This window comes from Lonchura striata, chromosome 1 (assembly GCF_046129695.1).
Source record: "Lonchura striata isolate bLonStr1 chromosome 1, bLonStr1.mat, whole genome shotgun sequence".
In the NCBI taxonomy this organism is placed as follows: Eukaryota; Metazoa; Chordata; class Aves; order Passeriformes; family Estrildidae; genus Lonchura; species Lonchura striata.
Window position 1 is genome coordinate 143,720,569 of NC_134603.1, and position 19,165 is coordinate 143,739,733.

The 19,165-nt window shown below is 42.8% G+C and overlaps 1 protein-coding gene across 12 annotated transcripts in view; it reads right to left on the reverse strand.

The window, feature by feature from the left end:
• Positions 1-8,316, reverse strand: part of PARD3 (par-3 family cell polarity regulator) — a 441,459-nt gene extending 433,143 nt beyond the window's left edge. For 7 of the 12 annotated variants that reach the window (XM_021542941.2, XM_021542940.2, XM_021542939.2 and 4 more), the window contains exon 1: positions 8,067-8,315. In XM_021542941.2, coding sequence (XP_021398616.2) covers positions 8,067-8,186 — 120 coding nt within the window. In that variant the 5' untranslated portion in view covers positions 8,187-8,315. Of the gene's footprint in view, positions 1-8,066 lie in introns of all 12 variants that reach the window. The other 5 variants (XM_021542942.2, XM_021542949.2, XM_021542932.2 and 2 more) reach the window with 1 other exon arrangement.
• Positions 8,317-19,165: the final 10,849 nt, after the last annotated feature.

Consider the following 19,165-nt stretch of genomic DNA (forward strand, 5'->3'; position numbering starts at 1 on the left):
TCTGAATCTGTAAAGACATGCACACCCAAAAAAAAAAAATCCTATAAATGCTGCCACTTAAAAAGAAAACTGCTAATGATATATCATCTTGCTCCTCCTGTAACAAATTCATAATTTCACTGCATCAGCAGCAGGCTGAGTATGAGCAAATGTGGAGAGTATGGCCAAAATAAGTGACACTGCTTTTCCAAAACAGAGTCTATTTTCCCTACCAAATCAGGGATACGCTACTTTCCCTAAGCTTATTGCCCAGAAAGAAAAGCTTCCTATAATAAATTCCACAGGTTGATTTTAAAAAGAAAGTCTTTGGGTGACATCTGTTGCACCACTGAGGTCAATTTTTCATCCTCTTGCTAAATGGACCACTTGCCTCCAGGGCACCAAGTTAACCCATTTCTTCCCATCTTTGGCATTTTCTCTTTGTCTGTACTTCATGCACTGCATTAGTGTCTTGCTTCCCTGCAAAGTCCCATTTCCCACTCACGTGAAAAGAAAAAGCAACAGGAGTCATATCTATCTATCATTCAAAAGCATTTCCCTTTACCAAACTCCAAGGACATCCCATTCTTTTTTCCACCCCCACAGAAGATCATCCTTCTCCCCACAGTCATTTCCCTTCTGCCAGCCCTATTTCTGTCACCACAGAAGCCCTGAGAAGCTGGAGGCACAACGACCCAAGAGGAACAAGCCAACTTGTGCAGCACCAAAACTTGGTCTCTGGCAGGACCACAGCAGCACCCCAGGGCCCAGCTCCAGGGGATGCTCATCTCTGCTCCTGGGCAGCAAGGATCAACCCCTTGCACAGAAAACTTTTGGTCTTCTCTCCTGCACCAGAACCCCAGCCTTGAGATGTATGGTGTGGGATGCAGTTCAAGAGTTTTAGTAGGAAAGTAGGAATGCATTTCTCCTTTTTTTGGGACTAAATAGGTGATTCATGTGCATCACTTTGCCACAGGGAACTGAAGTAGAAAATAAATTACCACCAAGTACCTGCTACCTAATTTTAAAAAAAAGACCAAAACCAAGTTCTACAACAAAACAGTTATTAAAATTATTTCAAATTTAACAAATACTTGGGACCTACTTGAGAAAATAACTAAGGATACCCATAGGAAAAAAAATATTGACACTGCTGAGGTACTGTAGCAAGTAAAACTAATGTGATTCTCTCAAAAAACAAAAGGCTTTAATATTTGCTGTTAATTTAAAATTATTTTCCCCAATTTAAAATTTGACTAATTTCTCTTTCACTAGCAATATTAGTCATTTTGACAAGTATTATGTATGTCTGTCCTGCTGTTTTCCTTTTTACTTTCTTGTTTTTTTAAACAGCCCCACTGGATTATGTAACTTAGCTCAAAGGCAGTTTGGTTTTTGGTGGTTTTTTTATCCATTTTCCAGCACCAGACTTGCTGAGCATTACATCAAAATGACCTCAAAGAAACAACAAAAATATATAGCGCATATTAAAAAGGAGGGGGAAAAAAATAAAGCACAGATGCCCTAAAGTATCTTCCAGAATTTTTTAATACTTTTTGCTTCACTTTTTATTTTCTTACTGCTCAGAAAATATTTCTGAGTGAGAACATCTGTGCTATATTCTGGATTGATGTTAGAAGAATTCCACTTTATTTTCAATATACATAAGCACTGGTTCAGCATTGTTGCATGTTTTATCCATTCAATTTATATTTGGATGAAACGGTTTGTTTTCCTTTGAAGAGCCAGGAAATTGTTTTAAAGCTACATTAACCATATTCTGTATAACCACCATTTCTCCCCCATTTACTATGTCTTATTTTACCAGATTAAATGTACCACAACCAAAAGATGTCATAGTCTGATACAACTGAGAAAGTGTTACTTCCAGTGGTGTTTTTGTAACAGAACTAAAACATCTGTGACTGTTGTAAGTGAAGTTAAAGTGTAAAAAGCTATGAGAATCAGATGGCTTTCCACTGGTGGAAGGCTGCATTGCCCAGGAGAAGAAAGGCTGGCAACGCCCTAAACCCCAGATTGCCTCCAGGAACTCTTCCCCAAACGCACTGAGCACTTTCACAGGCTCCTCCACAGTCCTCCCCTCAGAGCTACAGGAACTGCTCAAAGGGAAATCACCCTCCACAAGCTCCACTTTACCACTCTTCCACAAACACATACTTCACTTTGATCACTATTAAGTCAGTGAAACACTGAGAAAGCACACAGTGCCAAACTGAAATCCATGGTGCATCCTGTCCAGCCAGAGATAGGTGCTGCTCACACCAGCCAGCCTCAGCAGTACCACACACATCCTTCACTGAAAGCACCTTCAAAGCTGAAGGGCTTACATGCTACCCACTTCTCAAGACTCTCTTCTTAAACACTACAGAATTCACTCTTCTTCATTAGCTTTGAACAATCCCAAGTGCCTGCTTGCTCAAATCACAGGGCTACAGCCCCAGCGTGGCTCTCAGGCCTTTTTAAGACAAGCCTCCTCCCTTTTGTACAGATGGCTCAGAACAAAGGCAAAAGCTGGCAGAGAGGGCATGGCAGGGCTTGTGCAGCTCCCTGTCTTGCAAGCCACAGGTCCCCTGGGGCACAGCACTGCTGTACAGCAAAGTCCCCACGCAAGGGACCTCTGCAGCCACTGCCACGCTCACTCCAAAGGTTCATTTCTACCTTCACCCTGCAACTTCTCTTGCCATGTGCAAGAGCCACCTGTATTTACAGATGAGCCAATGACAGGAAAACATTGATTTGGCTGCAAACACAGAGGGAATTGGAGAGAAGTTACAAGAAGTTTTCCTCAATGAGCAGAGGGAATTTATCACTATAGCCTTGCATTTCCAGCACCAAATCTGCAGGATCACACAGTAGCTTTCTAAATGTGAAGCAATCATGACCCATTTCAGTACTTATCTTCTTTAAATTAGCATCTCTCCACTGCTGTTCACCAAGCCTCAGCAGAATCACATTCCCCAACAGCTGGGCTCCCCAACAGCTGGGTTTCACTGCACTGTTGGGAACCTGTCTCAGTGAAGAGGTCAAGAGACAGCTCAAAACTGCCCAGAGCCTCACTGAATCCTGGCTGGCCTCAGCTAAATCACTGAAATACTACCCAGCCAACACTGAATGCAGAGCCCAGAAACATCATCCTGGGGTGTTGGCTAGAACTAAACTGATTGCCAATTGAGCAGCAGGGGTGACAGGCATTTTTTTGACATTTTGGGGTTGAGAGGATTCCTGTGCATTCTGGAAATCACCTGTAAGATTTCTTTCTACTTAAAAAAGGCTTGAGATTTGCACATATAGAAAAAATAAATCCAAACCTAAAAATGTAAAAAAAAATAAAAATCATACACACACAAAAAGAACTTTAAATCTTTTTTATGGTAAATTTAGCCTCTACTGCCCTTGAGTATTGCCAAAGGGGTCACTGAATGGGCATTGTGGCAGATCCATTTAAGCCTGTAGCAAAAACCTAGTGGTCTGGCTCAAGGAGGGAATGTGCCAAGAACAATACAAAGCCCAAGCAAAATCAGCAGATTTTCACACCAACCCACCCATGTGTTAGGCTCTACAAATCATGCCCCAGTGACACAGTCATGAGGAACTGTGCAACTGTTTGCTCTACAGAACACAACTTGCATCAAAGCTGCCGTTGTGTACCTGGCAGAGAACCGGCTGCCTGAGAACTGACTTCTAAGCAAATAGTCCCCGTTAGCTGGCACTGGGGGGATAAAATCAAAAACAGAAAAAAAAGCAAGCTTCACAGACACAATCACTCAGGTTTCAACCCTCATCCCTCACAATTCCCTGCTGATGAATGTCAGACCTACCAAAGAGATGCAGCTTTAAGCTTTGGGTGGCTTAAGCCCCCAGTGTACAAATTACAAGAGAATATGGTCATCTGACACCTGTTACCTTCGCTTACACTGCCAACTCTCCTGGAGTTCTGGTCTCTTATCAGCAACAGCCTCTAACACTATCAAAGAGCAGATTACAATTTCTTTTCACAAATATTAGTGCACTGCAGTTTTCAAATTAACAATTGAAGTATTGTTCCATGCAACATCAAAACCCTCACAAAACTTCATCTCCTACAGCATTTGACATGGGAGAGGGGAAAGGTGTCTCAAGACTTCTATTTAAATCTTTTTGATTCAGCAGTAAAACTTAATTTATTTATTTTAACTGGAAAATTAGTTTTATATATAAAGTCTAGGAGCACCCTATAAGCTCATGATATGCCGGGCATCAGCCTGAACTATCATGGAGACCAAATAACCCCTCCAGGGACTCAACATGCCACTGAACAACTCGAGCAAATCTACAATTTCCTATTGCATTCTCTTGCTTACCATTTGCATCACTTTTTTTTTTAATCTACCCATTGCTTAAGCAATGCAACTTTTACTTGCAAGAAAAAGAAGATAAAATGCTTACAATATCCTCCCCAAAAACCAAAGCACAAGAGATTATACTGACAGTCAAAAGTCAACAAAAAAAGTCAGAAACATCTCTGGCTACATCTAGATCAAACCAAAGTTACAAGATGCAGAATTACTTCCTTTCAATAGTTGCTCAATACATGATTTTTATAATAATTTTCCACCTTTTAACACTGGTTCAATATTTGAGAAGCATGTTTCATCTCAACTGACTGTCTGCCTTCTCCCTTACGGTGCAGGCCATCATCTCAATGTTAAACCACTCAGATGTGGCTGACCTCCCCTCTTAAATCACACTTACCTTCTTGCAAGTTTTTAACCATTACATTAATTGCTAGGACTACACCAACTCCAAATCTGCACAACCCTTGACCAGCAGGGTCTGGAAACTACATCTCCCATTCCTCCTGCCCAAGTTGTACTCCTTTAAGACTCGGCAGAGATGGTGCCAGAGGCTGCATCACTCCATCCAGCCACACACAAGTGCACCATTAGCCTGCCCCCATGAAAACTGGGTTTCATTTAACATGATCGATTTTGCTGACTCCACTTGCCCTGAACAAGGTGGACACTTCAAACACCTCTTATCATTTGCTTGTTCATTTCCAGCAAACACAACCTGCAGAAAGAATGAATCATGTTTCATACACAAAGCTTCTCTTGGAATAAAAGTAAAAGAACGCAAAAATTTATACACACTACACAGACCAGCCTTTAAACACAGCCTTTCATATTGATAACTAATTCCACACACAAAGACTTAGCATTGACAGCAATGTTAATCCATAATAAATTTTTGGAGATTTATGAATCCTGATCAAAGACATAGCAGAACTAACTGCAGTTATCTGCAGTTGTATTATCTGTATGTCTTTAACTCCTAAAATTTTACAGCGAGGAGAACTGTACTATTATGTGGATTGCTCTCCATAAGTACTTTTTCCATTGTCAACATGTCTCTTCAACCTAAATAATACCAAGTCAGAACACTGAGGTCAAATTTTGAAGCTATTCCCTCCTGGCACTCTGCAAGCATGGTTTTGGGCAGCCTCACTGCTAATCACAACTGGGAAACCGTGACAAAGCGGGGGGAAATCTGGGAAGGGCTGACAACTCAGTTCTCAAGGAGTTCTCCTGAAGAACTTCTGCAAAAAGTAGACACACACATTCTTGAAGGATGAGAAATGCTGCTTTTCCTATAAGTATGAAAACCATAGACTTCATTCAAATATTTTGAATAATCTTCCACCAGATATTCTTTCCATACAAGCATAGTGGTGGTGAAATAGATTTCAGTGTCAGTTTGATACCAGCTGCCAGACTGTAAGTTCATATGGCCACATATACTTTGATCCTCTCAGGAATTACTTTGTCCCCTCTCTTGTCTCCTTACGAAGTGAAGACTTGCACATCTGCTACACAAGCATAGAAAGGAGCCATCTAACTGCTACAAAAATAGAGTCATCTGTGGAGTTCTAGCATCCAAACCAGACAATTACTATGTTACTCTACTGCAAGCACAGCAAACAGCACTATACACCTACTTACAAAACTTACTTACTGTAAGATCCGGTTCCCTCCCACCTAAACATCACCACAGAAAATCGTCAGCAAATTCAAGTTAAAAGTAAGGTTTGACAGTGACCATATAAAACACTCAGAGAAAGCCCATGGACACTGCTACTGTTTTCAACCACAGAATTTCCATCTAATAGAAACAATCTCAGTAATTGCAGCTACCTCAAGTCCATACCAGTGGCATTTAGCATAACCACCATATAAATACTAATAAATAAAACCACCATGTCATTTTAACCCAGGATGCAGAGCTTTTGATACCAGGAACCAGTCAAAGTCTGGCTGCCCCTCTGCAAACTGTCTCTTTAAGAAGTACATGGCCATAGTCAGTTACATGTTTTCCTTCCCATGCTTCCACAGGTGGGCCACTTTTTTTCTATAATGAAATTTGCAATGATGTAACCTTTTCCTGGTCACTGTTGTGTGTGTCCCCTGTGCTTACAACTTCAATCCCTCCCAGGTTTAACATTATCCTGCAGAATGCAACTGCCACCCTTTAACACAGCTTAATACTTGGAAGCCAGGATGCAGCCCATTGCCACAGGAGTTACACGGGCCACAGTTTTGGAAAAAAACACAGCAAAGTAATTATTTTTATTAATGCTCTAACACTGATGAACAAATGCTGCAAACACTTCTCATGTGAATGGCCCAATGAGGCATTCAGTGTTCCATAAACAGTCTCACTTTACTGTTCACTGCTTTACCTTAACCAGAGAGGTACTTTCAGCCCCAGACTCCTACATGCAAGTAGACTGCCATGTGCATTAACTGCTGTATATGAATGACAGCTGGTATGCAGCCACAGCCGTATCCTCAAGAATCATTTTTCTCTTTTTTCCAGACAGAATCAGAATATGTTTGCTGTCTTCAAACCCACGTTCTTAGGTGGGGAGATGATGGGAAACTTAGTTCCTGTTCTCCTCCCAGCATCAGCAATTCTCTATTAAAAAGCTGATTTTAAAAATTTTCTCAGGAATCACTTCAAACCAATCAATGAACCGGTCACAATATTCCTTCCATTGCATGTTTCAGGACAGGCTGGCAGTGTGCATTGGCCAAAGTAAAACCGGTAAAAGTGTAAAATGTCTCAGAAGGGATAAGAGAGAGAAGCACACTAAAACTTCTTGGATCGATAAGGCAGAGGAAAGGGGAAGGGCACTGCTGAAGTTCTCAGCCAACGATGCTCATACTGCCCAACAAACCAGTTGATTAAAAAGAAGTTTGCAGCGACAAGAAAGCACGGGGAGGGTGGGAAAGGGAGGAAGGGAGGAAAGAGAGAAAAAAAATATTTTTAAAAAAAAAAGGAAGGGAAGAAACTCAAAACCCAACATGTTGCCCATGGAGGGAAAGCCAAGTCTGCAGCTGCCTGCACACGCACAGCCAGGGATTTCAACATGGGGCTGCGGGAGGCCGGCGCGGCGCTGCCGGGCCCCGCCGCGGGCCGGGCCGGCGCCCCCCGCACCCCGGGGCGCCGCGGAGCGTCCCGCTGGCGCGCAGCCTCCCCCGGGGGCGGCGGCCGCGGAGGAGCCGCGGAGGAGCCGCGGGCGGCCGCGGGCCCCTCGCAGCCTCCCCGGCGCGGGGGGCGGCCCGCGGGGCGCCGCCGGACGCCCCCGCGGCGGGGTCCCCTCGCACCGCCCTCCCCGCCGGGCCTGGAGGGCCGGGAAGCCTGGAGCTGGATTTCCAGCCCTCCGCGGCGCCGCGGCCCCGCCACCCGCCCCGGGGCAGACCCGGCACCGCCGGACCCCGCGCCGCTCTGCCGGCCGCGTTCGGGCGGCTCCCGCACCGACGCCCCCGGGGGCCGCCGGGCACCGGCGAACAAAGGGCCGCGGCCCGCGGGGAGCCGCGGAGGGGCCGCGCCGGCCGCCGCGGAGGGGCCGAGCCCCCCGGCCCCGCTCCCCGGCGGCGCCGGGCACACGCTCCCGCGGGCTCCGCCGCCGCCCCCGGCCCCGCTCCCGCCGCTTCCCCGGCGGGGCAGCCCGGACTTTCCCCCTCGCTTCCCTCCCCGCTCCGGGAAGCGCCATATTGATCGCGGGCGCCGCTCCCCGCGCCCCTCACCTTGGCGATCGCCTTCTTGTACCGGGTCACCGCTTGCTGGATCAGGCTGAAAACTTTCATGTTCCCGTCCCCGCAGGGCACGACCACCCGCGTCCTCCCGAAGCACACCGTGACTTTCATCCTGTGCGGCCGGGGGGCTCCCGCGTCCCTCCGGCCCCGCGCAGCCTTCCTCCTCCTCCTCCTCCTCCTCCTCCTCTTCCCCTCCGCCCTCCGCCACGGCCGCCCCCCGGCGGGGCGCGGCGCTCAGCCCCCGGCCGCCGCCGGGCTGCCGCTGCGGCCGCCCTGCCTCTGCCCCGGCTTCGCGGCCGGCCCGGCAGGCGCGGGGAAGGGAGGGCAGCGCAGGACTGGCCGGTGCTGCCTTCCCGAGGGCCGGGGGCTCTCACATGCCGCGGCGCTGCCCGCGGCCACCTGCCCGGCTCCTGCCCCGGCGCGCAGCGGCGGCGGGCGGGGCGGCGGCGCTGGCTCCGCTCCGCAGGCGTGGGGCGGCGCGGCGGGGCGGGGGCAGCCGGCCGCTCCGCGGGGCGCCGGCAGCGCGGACGGGGCGGGGGAGCCGGCGGGCCCGCACACGATCGGAGCGAGAGCCCCGAGCGAGCCCGAGGTGGTGCGGCTGCCCCCGCCTCGCTCTGCCCCGCCGGGAACCGGGGATGCGGAGCCGGGGCCGCACCGGCACAAGGAGCCCCGCGAAGTCCTGGTCCCGGTGCACGGGGGGAAACGGGCGCCGCCGCCCTGCCTCAGGTACGCGGGTCCGGGGAAAGCAGGGCACGGCACCGCAGAGAAGGCTGGACACCGCGGTGCTCTGCTGTTCCTCCCGGTGTCCGGGGCACGCAGCCACCGCTCACGGCCGAAATCAGATGGCCTTCCTGGTCGTTCGGGCATCTGTTAACGCAACAGGACCGGCACTGTGCAAAACCTCCTTCATCGTCAGTAACACCAGCATCAATGGAACCGCTGAGCAATCTCCTCTGCAAAGCCGTCAGAAGTCATAGGGGTTTGCAGATATCGTTCACTTTTTTCCACGGATTTCATTGAGGACAATGGAATTGCACAGTTCATTGGTCATTCAGTGTGGCCTGACAATATATATCTTTTGTGTAGATATGGTAAAACAATTTAACTAGAGTGAAAGCAGAGTTTGGAGGACAAGAAAGCAGTGAAAAAAAAAAAAAAAAACTTTCTTCTTCTTCTTTCTTTTCTTTTTCCTGAACACACAGCGCTAAATATGTGAAATTCAAGTAAGCTTTGTAGCACATAATGTCAACATCCTTCTACAACACCGGACAACTCAGCACGTGTCCTCTGGTGCTCCCTGCCCGGCAGCTGTCCCAGCTGGCAGTCTGCTCCTGTTCCCTTAGCAATAGTATTAGTAAATTTAAGAACTTCAAACCTGGTACAAATGGCAAAGCTGTCTGCGGTTTAGTAGGTACAGAGGTATGGAGCAGAATTAATGATGTTTTTAAAACATCAAAGGTAGAATTATTGCCCTGTTAAGTCAAGGGTGAGAATGGCATCCCTAACCCTTTGCATTCTAGTTAGGAGTTTCTAGTATAGAAAATGGAGGAGTCAGTTTATATTAATTTGGTTCCATGAATAATGTCCAATTTCATTCAAATCTATAGAACCTTTTTCTATTAATTTCAGTTTTGGAAAGCTTTGGGGCACTCACAAGATCAAAGAATCCATTTGCTGACCTACAGATAATTTTTAGCTTAGATGCCAGTTTTATTAGTTACCCACCCGAGTTATCTGGACTAATATATATGAATTTAAATAAGAAATAGTCTGCCTTTTAAAGCAGGAAACAAGCACACCTGCGTTGTTATATTTTGTCATATCCCCAGTGTTCACTTGTGTGGAATAAAGGCAGTATGCATGAGCTCAGAAAGGCAGAAATAAAATAAAACTGGTGTAAACAGTTTACAGCTCATGACTGAGACAACTGAGTACACTCTGCAGTTTTATGGCCATAGCTCATCAAGTTTATTATTGGAGAAAGATGAAAATGTCCTCTAACCTGCAGCTTCTGTGCTTTCTAGGTGATCATAAGAGCTGCTGGGAAAGGATGAAAGAGCTATAAATCCTTGGTTTAATATACATCACTTAAGAAACTTGCAGAAAGGACTGTGAAAATGTGAAATCAATAGAGGCTCTTCCCAGGCTGTTTTTAACAAGAACTTTACTATGTCATAGACTTTGTAATGTTTCACATTCAGTTGTCATTTGCATTTATCTGCTAAAACAAAATGTTGCATATTAGAAGTTTTTCCACACTGCTCTAAAACTTGATATTTATAAGGCTTAATACTCTTTCTGGTGGATAGTAACTATTTCACTGTTCAGACGCAGCTACAGGTTTTTCATGTTTTTCTGTGATTTAGTTCCTGCTCCTACTGTCTCTAACAAGTTGCTTGGCAGTTTTCCCAGCTGTTCTAACAGTCTCCTGGAAAAAAAAAAAAAAAAAAAAAAAAAAAAAAAAAAAAACAAAAAAAACCTCCAACAGTTTAGAAAGAAATATTGATAGTTTTTCCATTAAATGTGTGAAACAGGAAAATTCAGTAATGACGTACAAGAAAACAAGTCTGTCCTGGGATCTGATTTAAGGCCAAAACTTAAAGACTTGAACATGAATAGTGATAGACCTAACAGGAATGAGAGCCTCAAAGATTTGCGTTTCTTCCCCACTAGATACACACACAAATTATACACACATCATTCTGAAAGCATTTAAAATAAAATTTACCACATATAGTGTTTGTTTTGTTCTTCCTTAAAAGCAAGAATGAACTTTAAAAAAAAATACAACAAGGCTGAGAGATTGTATGAGGCCTAATTATGTACGGTAAATGAAGTATAAAACATTATTATAAGAGATTATGAGAAAAGGATTATACTAATCAGGAGAAGAATTGGCAAGAGTTGCTGGTTTAAAAAAATTACAACTACTATCCAGGCTGCAATATGGGTGGCATATATATGGTTCTGGATGTTGAACTTTCATGGGCTAACAGACCACAGAACCTGTCAATTCATTTATTAATGGTACACTGATGGAGGATTTCCATGAAAACATCATCTGTCTTGCAGGAAGAAGTAGGTGGTGAAGTATGGGATGGAGAGAATCAAAGCTGCTAATGATCACTAGTCAAGTTTTGTTCAAAACAGCCAACCAGTTGAAAGCCGCTGCTGCAAACATGCAAGGAGTGAGAATCTTGCAATTAAATGCAGATTATCAAAAGCCTTTTTTACGGGAATGGTAAATTATTCAGACAGTGGAATGATGCTGATTTCCAGAGTTATCTCACAGTTTATCCCATCTTTATACTCTACATCAGAGAATTTTTATGGAATAATTCTGGATGTGTTCAGGTTTAGTAGTCTGTTCATGGCATACAGATATTCCCTGGTTTCATAAGAAAACCCCAACTCCAGGTAGAGTATGTATTAAGTTCAGTTTCTTTTAAATATAGATATTTCCTTAAGCCCATTAAAGTTCATACAGTACTGTAGAAAGACCAGTGTCAAACTGAACAGCAAGAGTATTCCTTGAAGAATTACAGGTCTTTTTTTAAAAAGTGCCATTTGTGAAAATGCCTTATGGATATACCAAACAGTACTAGGTTTTAATGATTTAAGATAGCTACCTGCTGTAACACTTCTGCTGAGTTATTAGGTAAAGCCTTAAGTTCCTTTTCAAAATTCTGAATTTAAAGTTCTGAGTCGTTTACATTTTACTCTGAGGTAGAAATTTAATCAAAGTAAACATGTCTGTGACTGAGATCTTTCCATGGATAACCTTTCATCTATAGGAATGGGTTGATTTCTCAGATGTTATATTTTGTGACTTTTTTCCTGCCATACTGATGGTTCTTCCACAAAGAAGTAAGGGAGTGTTTCCCATCATTTTCTTTTATGATTGAGAAAATTATTAAAGCTTTTTAAATAATTTGTGGCTAGCCCTGGTCTAAAAACAAAAACAACAAAAACAACAACAAAAAAAAAAAGAAACTGAATAAAAATTTATTTTCTACAATTTCTCAAAAGGGTCTGGGATTTCAGGATTGAAAAGCCCTCAGATCAGTAAGAGGTAGTTACAGAATCACACATGTATTGATGTTCGACTTAGGGAATGCAGACACACAAATTTGGGAAGACAAGAACTTTCCTTGTGGTATAATAGAAGGAGGAAATTGTAGCAAAGAACAATGTATTGTTTTCAAGAAAAGCCACAAGACTGTTACCCTTTCCAGGGGCTCCAACCTGTGTCTCAAGCAACTTTGGGTAGTGGGGAGGTGTTTAGGGCTAAGGAATGAGTATAGGTAAATTCACTACTCTTTTCCTGAATTTTGCTGTTTTTAAAAGAATTATGTTTGAGGAATTTGAATAGTTTTCTTGATAATGCTCGGGTGGTTTTCACCCATCATGGAACTGTATAAATGGAATTGCTTTATCTAATTTATATCAACTAATAGCTTATTGAGCTGAGATCTGGGAAGGCCTGAAATAAACATATTGAGTTACTTCTTGGTTTGGGCCCTTAAAGGCAATCCACAGGTAAGGAAGCAGAATCATTAGAGGTCTAAAAAGTGAAAAACATGAGCTGCATGAAAAGAGTGAAGTTACTGGAGGTGTCCAGAGCACACAAGGGGGCATTGCCAGGAGATACCAAAATAATCTTTGTGTGTGCTAGAGCTATGGAATGTCATAAGGAAAACATTGACACCAATTGCTTCAGCCTGCTCTCATACCACACACTATATTTATGCTATGGGCTGAACAAAATTATGTTCACATAATGATACAGGTAGGGTTCTGAATGTCCCTGCACTGCAAAGCACAAATCTAAGTCACACATTGGAGCTGACCAGCTCCTTTTATTTGCCCTTAGGGCTATGAGGAGTTTGTAAGCCTGTGCCTGCCAGGAGGGACACCCACCACAGGGACTGCACTGGGACGAGAATGATCTCTCACCTTCTCTCATTTTCTCTCATGCCACAGAGCTGTTCTGCAGCCACCGAGGCTGTTCTGCAGGATCCAGCCACCCTAGGGCTTGCTTTGGGGGTATGAGGTTAGTTATACCCAAAGCACATCATCAGTTATAGTTTCAGCAAGCTTTACAGAGGAAACGAAAAGGGAGAACAGGAACACTGAATGTCAACAGCTGAGACCAGAAAATCCCTGCAGAATTTCACAGGACAAAGACGAAGCACTTACACAGATTTGGAATTTTATCCCTGACCAGTTTCAAAGGGCAGCTGCAGACATTCAGTCATCAAAGCTTCCTAACACCTAAAAAATGAAAAACTAAACACAGTATTTTCCACCATGGAAAATACTAGATAATCTAAGTAGAGGGGTCATTGCTGCCTAGCCCTATAATATTTAACACAAACATATAAACATATCATCAGTAAAATTAAATTTGTAGCAACTTTTCAATTACCAGCAACTATTAAAAATTGTAAAAATAAAGCTGTTAAAAATAGCAGAATTTAAGAGATTTAAAAGCAGCATCAGAAATCTAGGTGAACCTATTTAATATACAGAAGACTGAACTAAAGGGTACTTGTAGAATATATGATATTGGGACTCTAGGATGTCCATTTCAGTTTTGTCTTAAAGCTTTTAGAAGCCTGGTACTTCCTTGAAATTTCAGAAAGTTATTTCACTTATAGCCTCACCTGTAAAAGCTACTTGGAGACATTTTGTTTCTGATGAGAATTTATTGGATGTTTTCCTTTTTTTTTTTTTTTTTGTTTTGTTTTGTTTTGTATTGTTTTGTTCTGCCTGTTTAGAAGTTTGCTCTTTGCATTTCTTCCAGCCTTTCAGTTATTGATTAAGTTCTTGGCACAGATTTCCAAGCTCTGAAACACAGAATACAGAAATCCAGTGACTAAAAAAGGCTTGCGGAGTCTTTTCCCTGACTTCTGTGAGCTTTGGATCAAACCCTCAGGCCTTATCAGCTCTACCCAAATAACGAATAAAAAATATCAACACAGAGCTACAGTACTGGGCTCATTTGTCAAGTACTTGCAGAGGTGGAACAAATTCAGATACTGCCAGAGGAACCCATTTGCTGAAGAGAAGCTATGCCAAATTATTTGCCACTATCAGGTTTTATCTATTGATGAGCATTCCTGAAAAAATACCTGCCTGTGACATGAAGAAGAACACCCACAGGATATGTTAGTCAAAAGGCCTATCAAAACATGATAGAACATATATTCCACCACACAAATTATTCATGGGGTTTATAAACATATTAAGGATATATTTCTCAACTGTTGTTCCTCTTTAGGAATCTTTAATTTTACATCCTGTCCCCATCCTTGTTGGACTGAAAATGAATGGGAGAGCGGCATGGCTTTGAAAAAAAAAATCGTTATCTTGATATTTGCGGGAAAACATTGATAAAGCTTGAAGGGAAATATATCCCTTGCTCAGCTTCTCCCTGTGTTGATGGTAACAGGGAGGACTGCACAGGGTAAGGATATTACAGCAAAGACTTTCCAATTTGCACAGGAATTTAGAGGGATAAAAATACAGACATGCACTTGGAACACATTCATCTCTGTTACACATGCAGTTAAATACACTCCTGATGCAAACACATGCTATCACTCCTGCATAAATATTTGCTCCAGAGCAAAGTCCCATGGCACCTGCAGAAAGCCTTTTCTAGGGCACAGGCCAGCAGTCAAGTGTCAAAGCATGCAGGACCAGCAGGGAATGTATTACACATTTCCTTGCAGGGAGTGTGAGTAGGATATACACTGTCACCTTCACTGCTGCAGCAAAACTACTCACTGAAAACTTCCAAAAATCTCCAAGTACATGCTATGACCAGAATCAAGTATTGAAAGAGGAATGGGGCAAAAGCAGACAGCTGAAATTTGAACACTGCTTTTAAGATAGTTCTTGACTTAGAGGAGACAGAGTAAGAAAAAAATAATCAGAAAGAGGTGACACATTATCTGTTTCACTCTATGATTTCTCATGTTTTCCTTTCATTAACCTCAAAATCTTCTTTCTTCCCCTCCTCTTTTTCTATATTTTATTCTCTTTTCCATACTCAGTCCCACTTCTCTTTCCATCTCACATCCTTTTGTTGCCTTCCCTCCTTGTTGTCTTGCTTAAAAGTATTTGCAGCTGCTGAAATCAGTAAAAAGAAAGACTCGCATGAAATAGGAGAATCCCCAAGAGTTACAATACATGACATATTGTGACATGCCACCAGTAATCTATTTAATTCAAGACTGAAAAGATTATGACAGTAAGTGGGTAGGTTTTCCAGAATTCAGTACAGCGTTATACAGCATAAGAATGATTTAATTCCTCACAGAAGCTTAAATTGGTCTGCAAAGATTCAAAATGTGTAATTAAAGCCAAACTGTCTTCTCTAATGCAAAGTCAGCTAACTAGCCCTGGCAGAGGTAGGATATCGGGCCCATCTAGGGACAACAGATGAGTAGAGCTGAAAGCAATGAAAACAAAATCACTTGATAAGAACATCTTTTGGGTTTTAATCAGTTGTTGACTGTGATAGCACATGGACTAGAGCATGCTGCAGGAGTGTGTCTGTGGAGAGCAGCAGTAGGTAGAACACCTTGAGAACCACGGCTCAGTGCCAAAAAGAAATCTTCACTCAGGTCTCATCTTGTTTCACTGGGCAGAAAGGCCCTTCAGCACTGACATTCCAGGGCTCAAGGAAACATTTAGGAGTGTCTTTAAAAACCAAGATTTCCCACACATTATAATTACAGAATGGTCTTCAGGACCACACCTGAGCACAGGTCCTGCTACCGTCAGCAGGGGCTGTGTGTTCAGATTTGAGAGAAGAATTTAAAGGAGATTAATTCATACATCCAAACCAAAACAGATAGATCAGATGGACAAGATTAGCTCTACCAATCTTCCTGCAGCTGGAATTAGCAACTCAGGAGCCTTCTAATTTGCCAAAGTTCACACTGTGGCTCCACACTAATCCAGCTGACACTGCACCTCCATTTATCATGTCATCTGTTCTGGGATTTCAGTTTATGCTAGGTTTAAAAACTGTTCCTTCATATGGAATAAGTGTGCACTATATATACTTCAGTAAGTTATCTAAAGTTTATATTCTCTTTGGAAAAAAAATATTACAAATAAATTACTAATAACTTAAATTATGTCTCAGATTGATGAGTTGAAGTACATCAAGTCACTAGTACAGGATACAGCTTCATACAAAAAGACAGTGGAAATAAAACACTGATTCTGGTATGCAAGGGCATAATACCCAAAGAAACTATAATTGCTCTCAAGGACTCAAAAATTGTCTTTCTCACACAACAGAAATTACAACTTCACCTATTTCCAGCAAAAATCCAAAACACAGCTCAATACCAGCTACTATGAAGAACATTAACTCTACCCTAGCCAAAACAGGGAAGCCAACAAAGAGTTTAATTACATATAGGCTCTGTGCTTTCTTTCTCACAAGATTTATCAATACACTGCTAAAGTTTTTCAACTTTTTTCCTGCAGATTCCAATACTTATCCAGCTGTGAAATAAGAATGTAATGAATGCTGTTTTCTCTATACTTTTTGCACCTGAAACAGATTTCAAAGTCTAAAGCTACTGAGCAGGGATGTGGAGGGAGTCCGCGTCTTTCAGTTCTCACTATTGCAAAGTGCAGCTGTGATGGACACAGGTACCTTAAAGCTGGAGAGGAACAGTTTATCCTGCCTGGGGATTTCTCCACCTCACTCCTGCAGGTCACTGACCTCAGATGCAGATGAGACACTCTGAATCACTCACAGTGTCCCAAGGCACCTGAAAAGGCCAACGCACAGTAAAATCCCAGTGACTAAACTGGAGCAGCTCAAGAGTTGCTTTTTGTGTTGCTGACTTGTCCTTGTCCATGGCAGGACACAGAGCAGCCACTAGTTACACTTTGGGCTGCCTGTTCCATGAGGGTGTCCTTTCTGTGAGGGCATCTGGTTTTGTCTTCTAATATTAATAGCTCTGATATTTCACCCTGCTTCTTTCAGCACTGTGGGGAGCCATTACAGACAGGCACCCTGTCCTGGACAGAGCCTTTCACACCCTTTGAATTGCATGGTTCAGACAAAGGAGAAGGTGTTAGCAATGCTTGAGAGTCATCTATGCAAGTCTATCAATTGAAATTTTCCAAAACACTGAATATTTACCACTTACCAGCTGTAGATCTCAACCTGGTTTAGATCTAGAAGGAATTTTTAGCATATTTAATGTGTACTTGACATCCGCTTTCACCTTTCTCTTAGATTTGCTTTAATTTTTTCTTAACTGCAAGCAGCATATGTGAACATTTCTTTTTTTCCTATTGGCAACTTCTATAAATATCTTAATTTTTTTAGTGTATTAATTCTGGAAGTTAACTGTCGCTGCATATTTTCATATACTTTGATCTCTACCTGTGCTAAAAGCACCTAGGTTGTATAAAAATTGAAAAAATGTATTCTACAAATTTACCTTATAATTTGATGGGTTTTAGCTCAGTCACATAAGCACTGAAATTCACAGTAAAACAGCTGATTTGAATGCCATGTACATGGGCAAATTGGTAAAGGTAAGGTAGTCAATGTGACTGCTCATACATTACATGACTTAAGTCAGTATTTAACCTCCTAATATTTGCAGAGGATTACACCTCTGCCACAAGGCCCGCTGGTTAAATAACAGCCTCATCAGAGAGCTGTGTGCAGGGTGTGATTTTTTTCCTGAGAAATTTTTGGTTTGATCTCATCTTCGGTCAGATCCTTCCATTCATGCACCTGTTCAAGATTGGGGTTTTTTTCAGACAATAAATGTCTAAAAGGTGTAGATCTCTTCCTTCTTCCATACTGCCTGGCACCCTGTTTTGCATATAGCAATTACCTGAACTTGTTCTTCTCTTGTGATGACTGCAAACTTGGATTTCTGCTGTTCATCATGAAAATACTTTATGTATTTTGCCCACCTTTACAGGACAGCTTTGTATTCATGGCATCTTCAGTTTTAATTACTATGCACCAAATATACTTTCTTGTCTCTTTTAATGTCTCAAGCTTTTAGGATATGATAACTTCTTCTAACTTCTTCTAGTTGCATATTTCTCTGTTTCATCAGATCATAACTTCAGCTACTCCCTTTGACATTTTTTCAGCTTTTTTGTATTGCTTATGCAATATTGATATTCCTTTTTCTATTTTTGTTTTCTCTTTATGTATAGTGATCCATTATCTATTCAATAATTCACAGCTGCTTACTAAATAAGTCTTTTCATCCCTAATACAAACACAAAAACACACCCAGCTGAGGGATGTGAGAGCTGTGTATATAAAGCCCTTGCAGGAGCTTCTTTTTGCTAACATTGCAGCTCTGGTCTGCCGTCACTACCATGATTTCTCTTTCTGTTCATCTTTTTAAATGCAGCCTTCTTCTCCTTTGGCAGTTATTTTCCACTCTCAGTATTACTGGAAACTAATCACCAGAGCTGAGAAATAGCCATCCCTGCAGCAAGCCACAGTCCTCTGTGTCTCAAATTTCTTCAGCTATTAAAGAAAAGGAAAAGCTTCCCTTTAATCACAGTGCCCACAGAAGGGACACAAAACCAAATATCCAGACACATGGGCTGAGTGAGGCCTTTCCCTGAGGCTGAGAAGTGGAAGGATCCATCCCTCTCTCTGCAAATGCAGAAGGATAAACTCGGCTGTAGTTGCTGGCATCATTAGGAGACTCCTCACTGGCACTTGTGGAACTAATTGTAAAGCCCTGTTTTAGTGCGTGGGAGGTTGGAGATAATTTTAGTGATGGTGAAAAGTGCCAGACTTATCAGATATGGGAGATGTTGCTCTAGATTTCCCTTGAGTAGTGCTTTATGTCTACTCTAACTCAGTGGAACAAAACATTACTGGTTTGACTGGAGGGGGGTTGATTTAATAATTGTTAGCACACTTGTTTGGCAGCACTAATGACTAGGCAAAGTTTTCTCTTCACAGAACCAGTACTGTATAGGCAGAAGGATTAGGAGCATCATTTTACTGGTGTCTGCCTATTCTGCTGTGGAGTTAGTGCTTCCATGAACACAAAATTATTTAA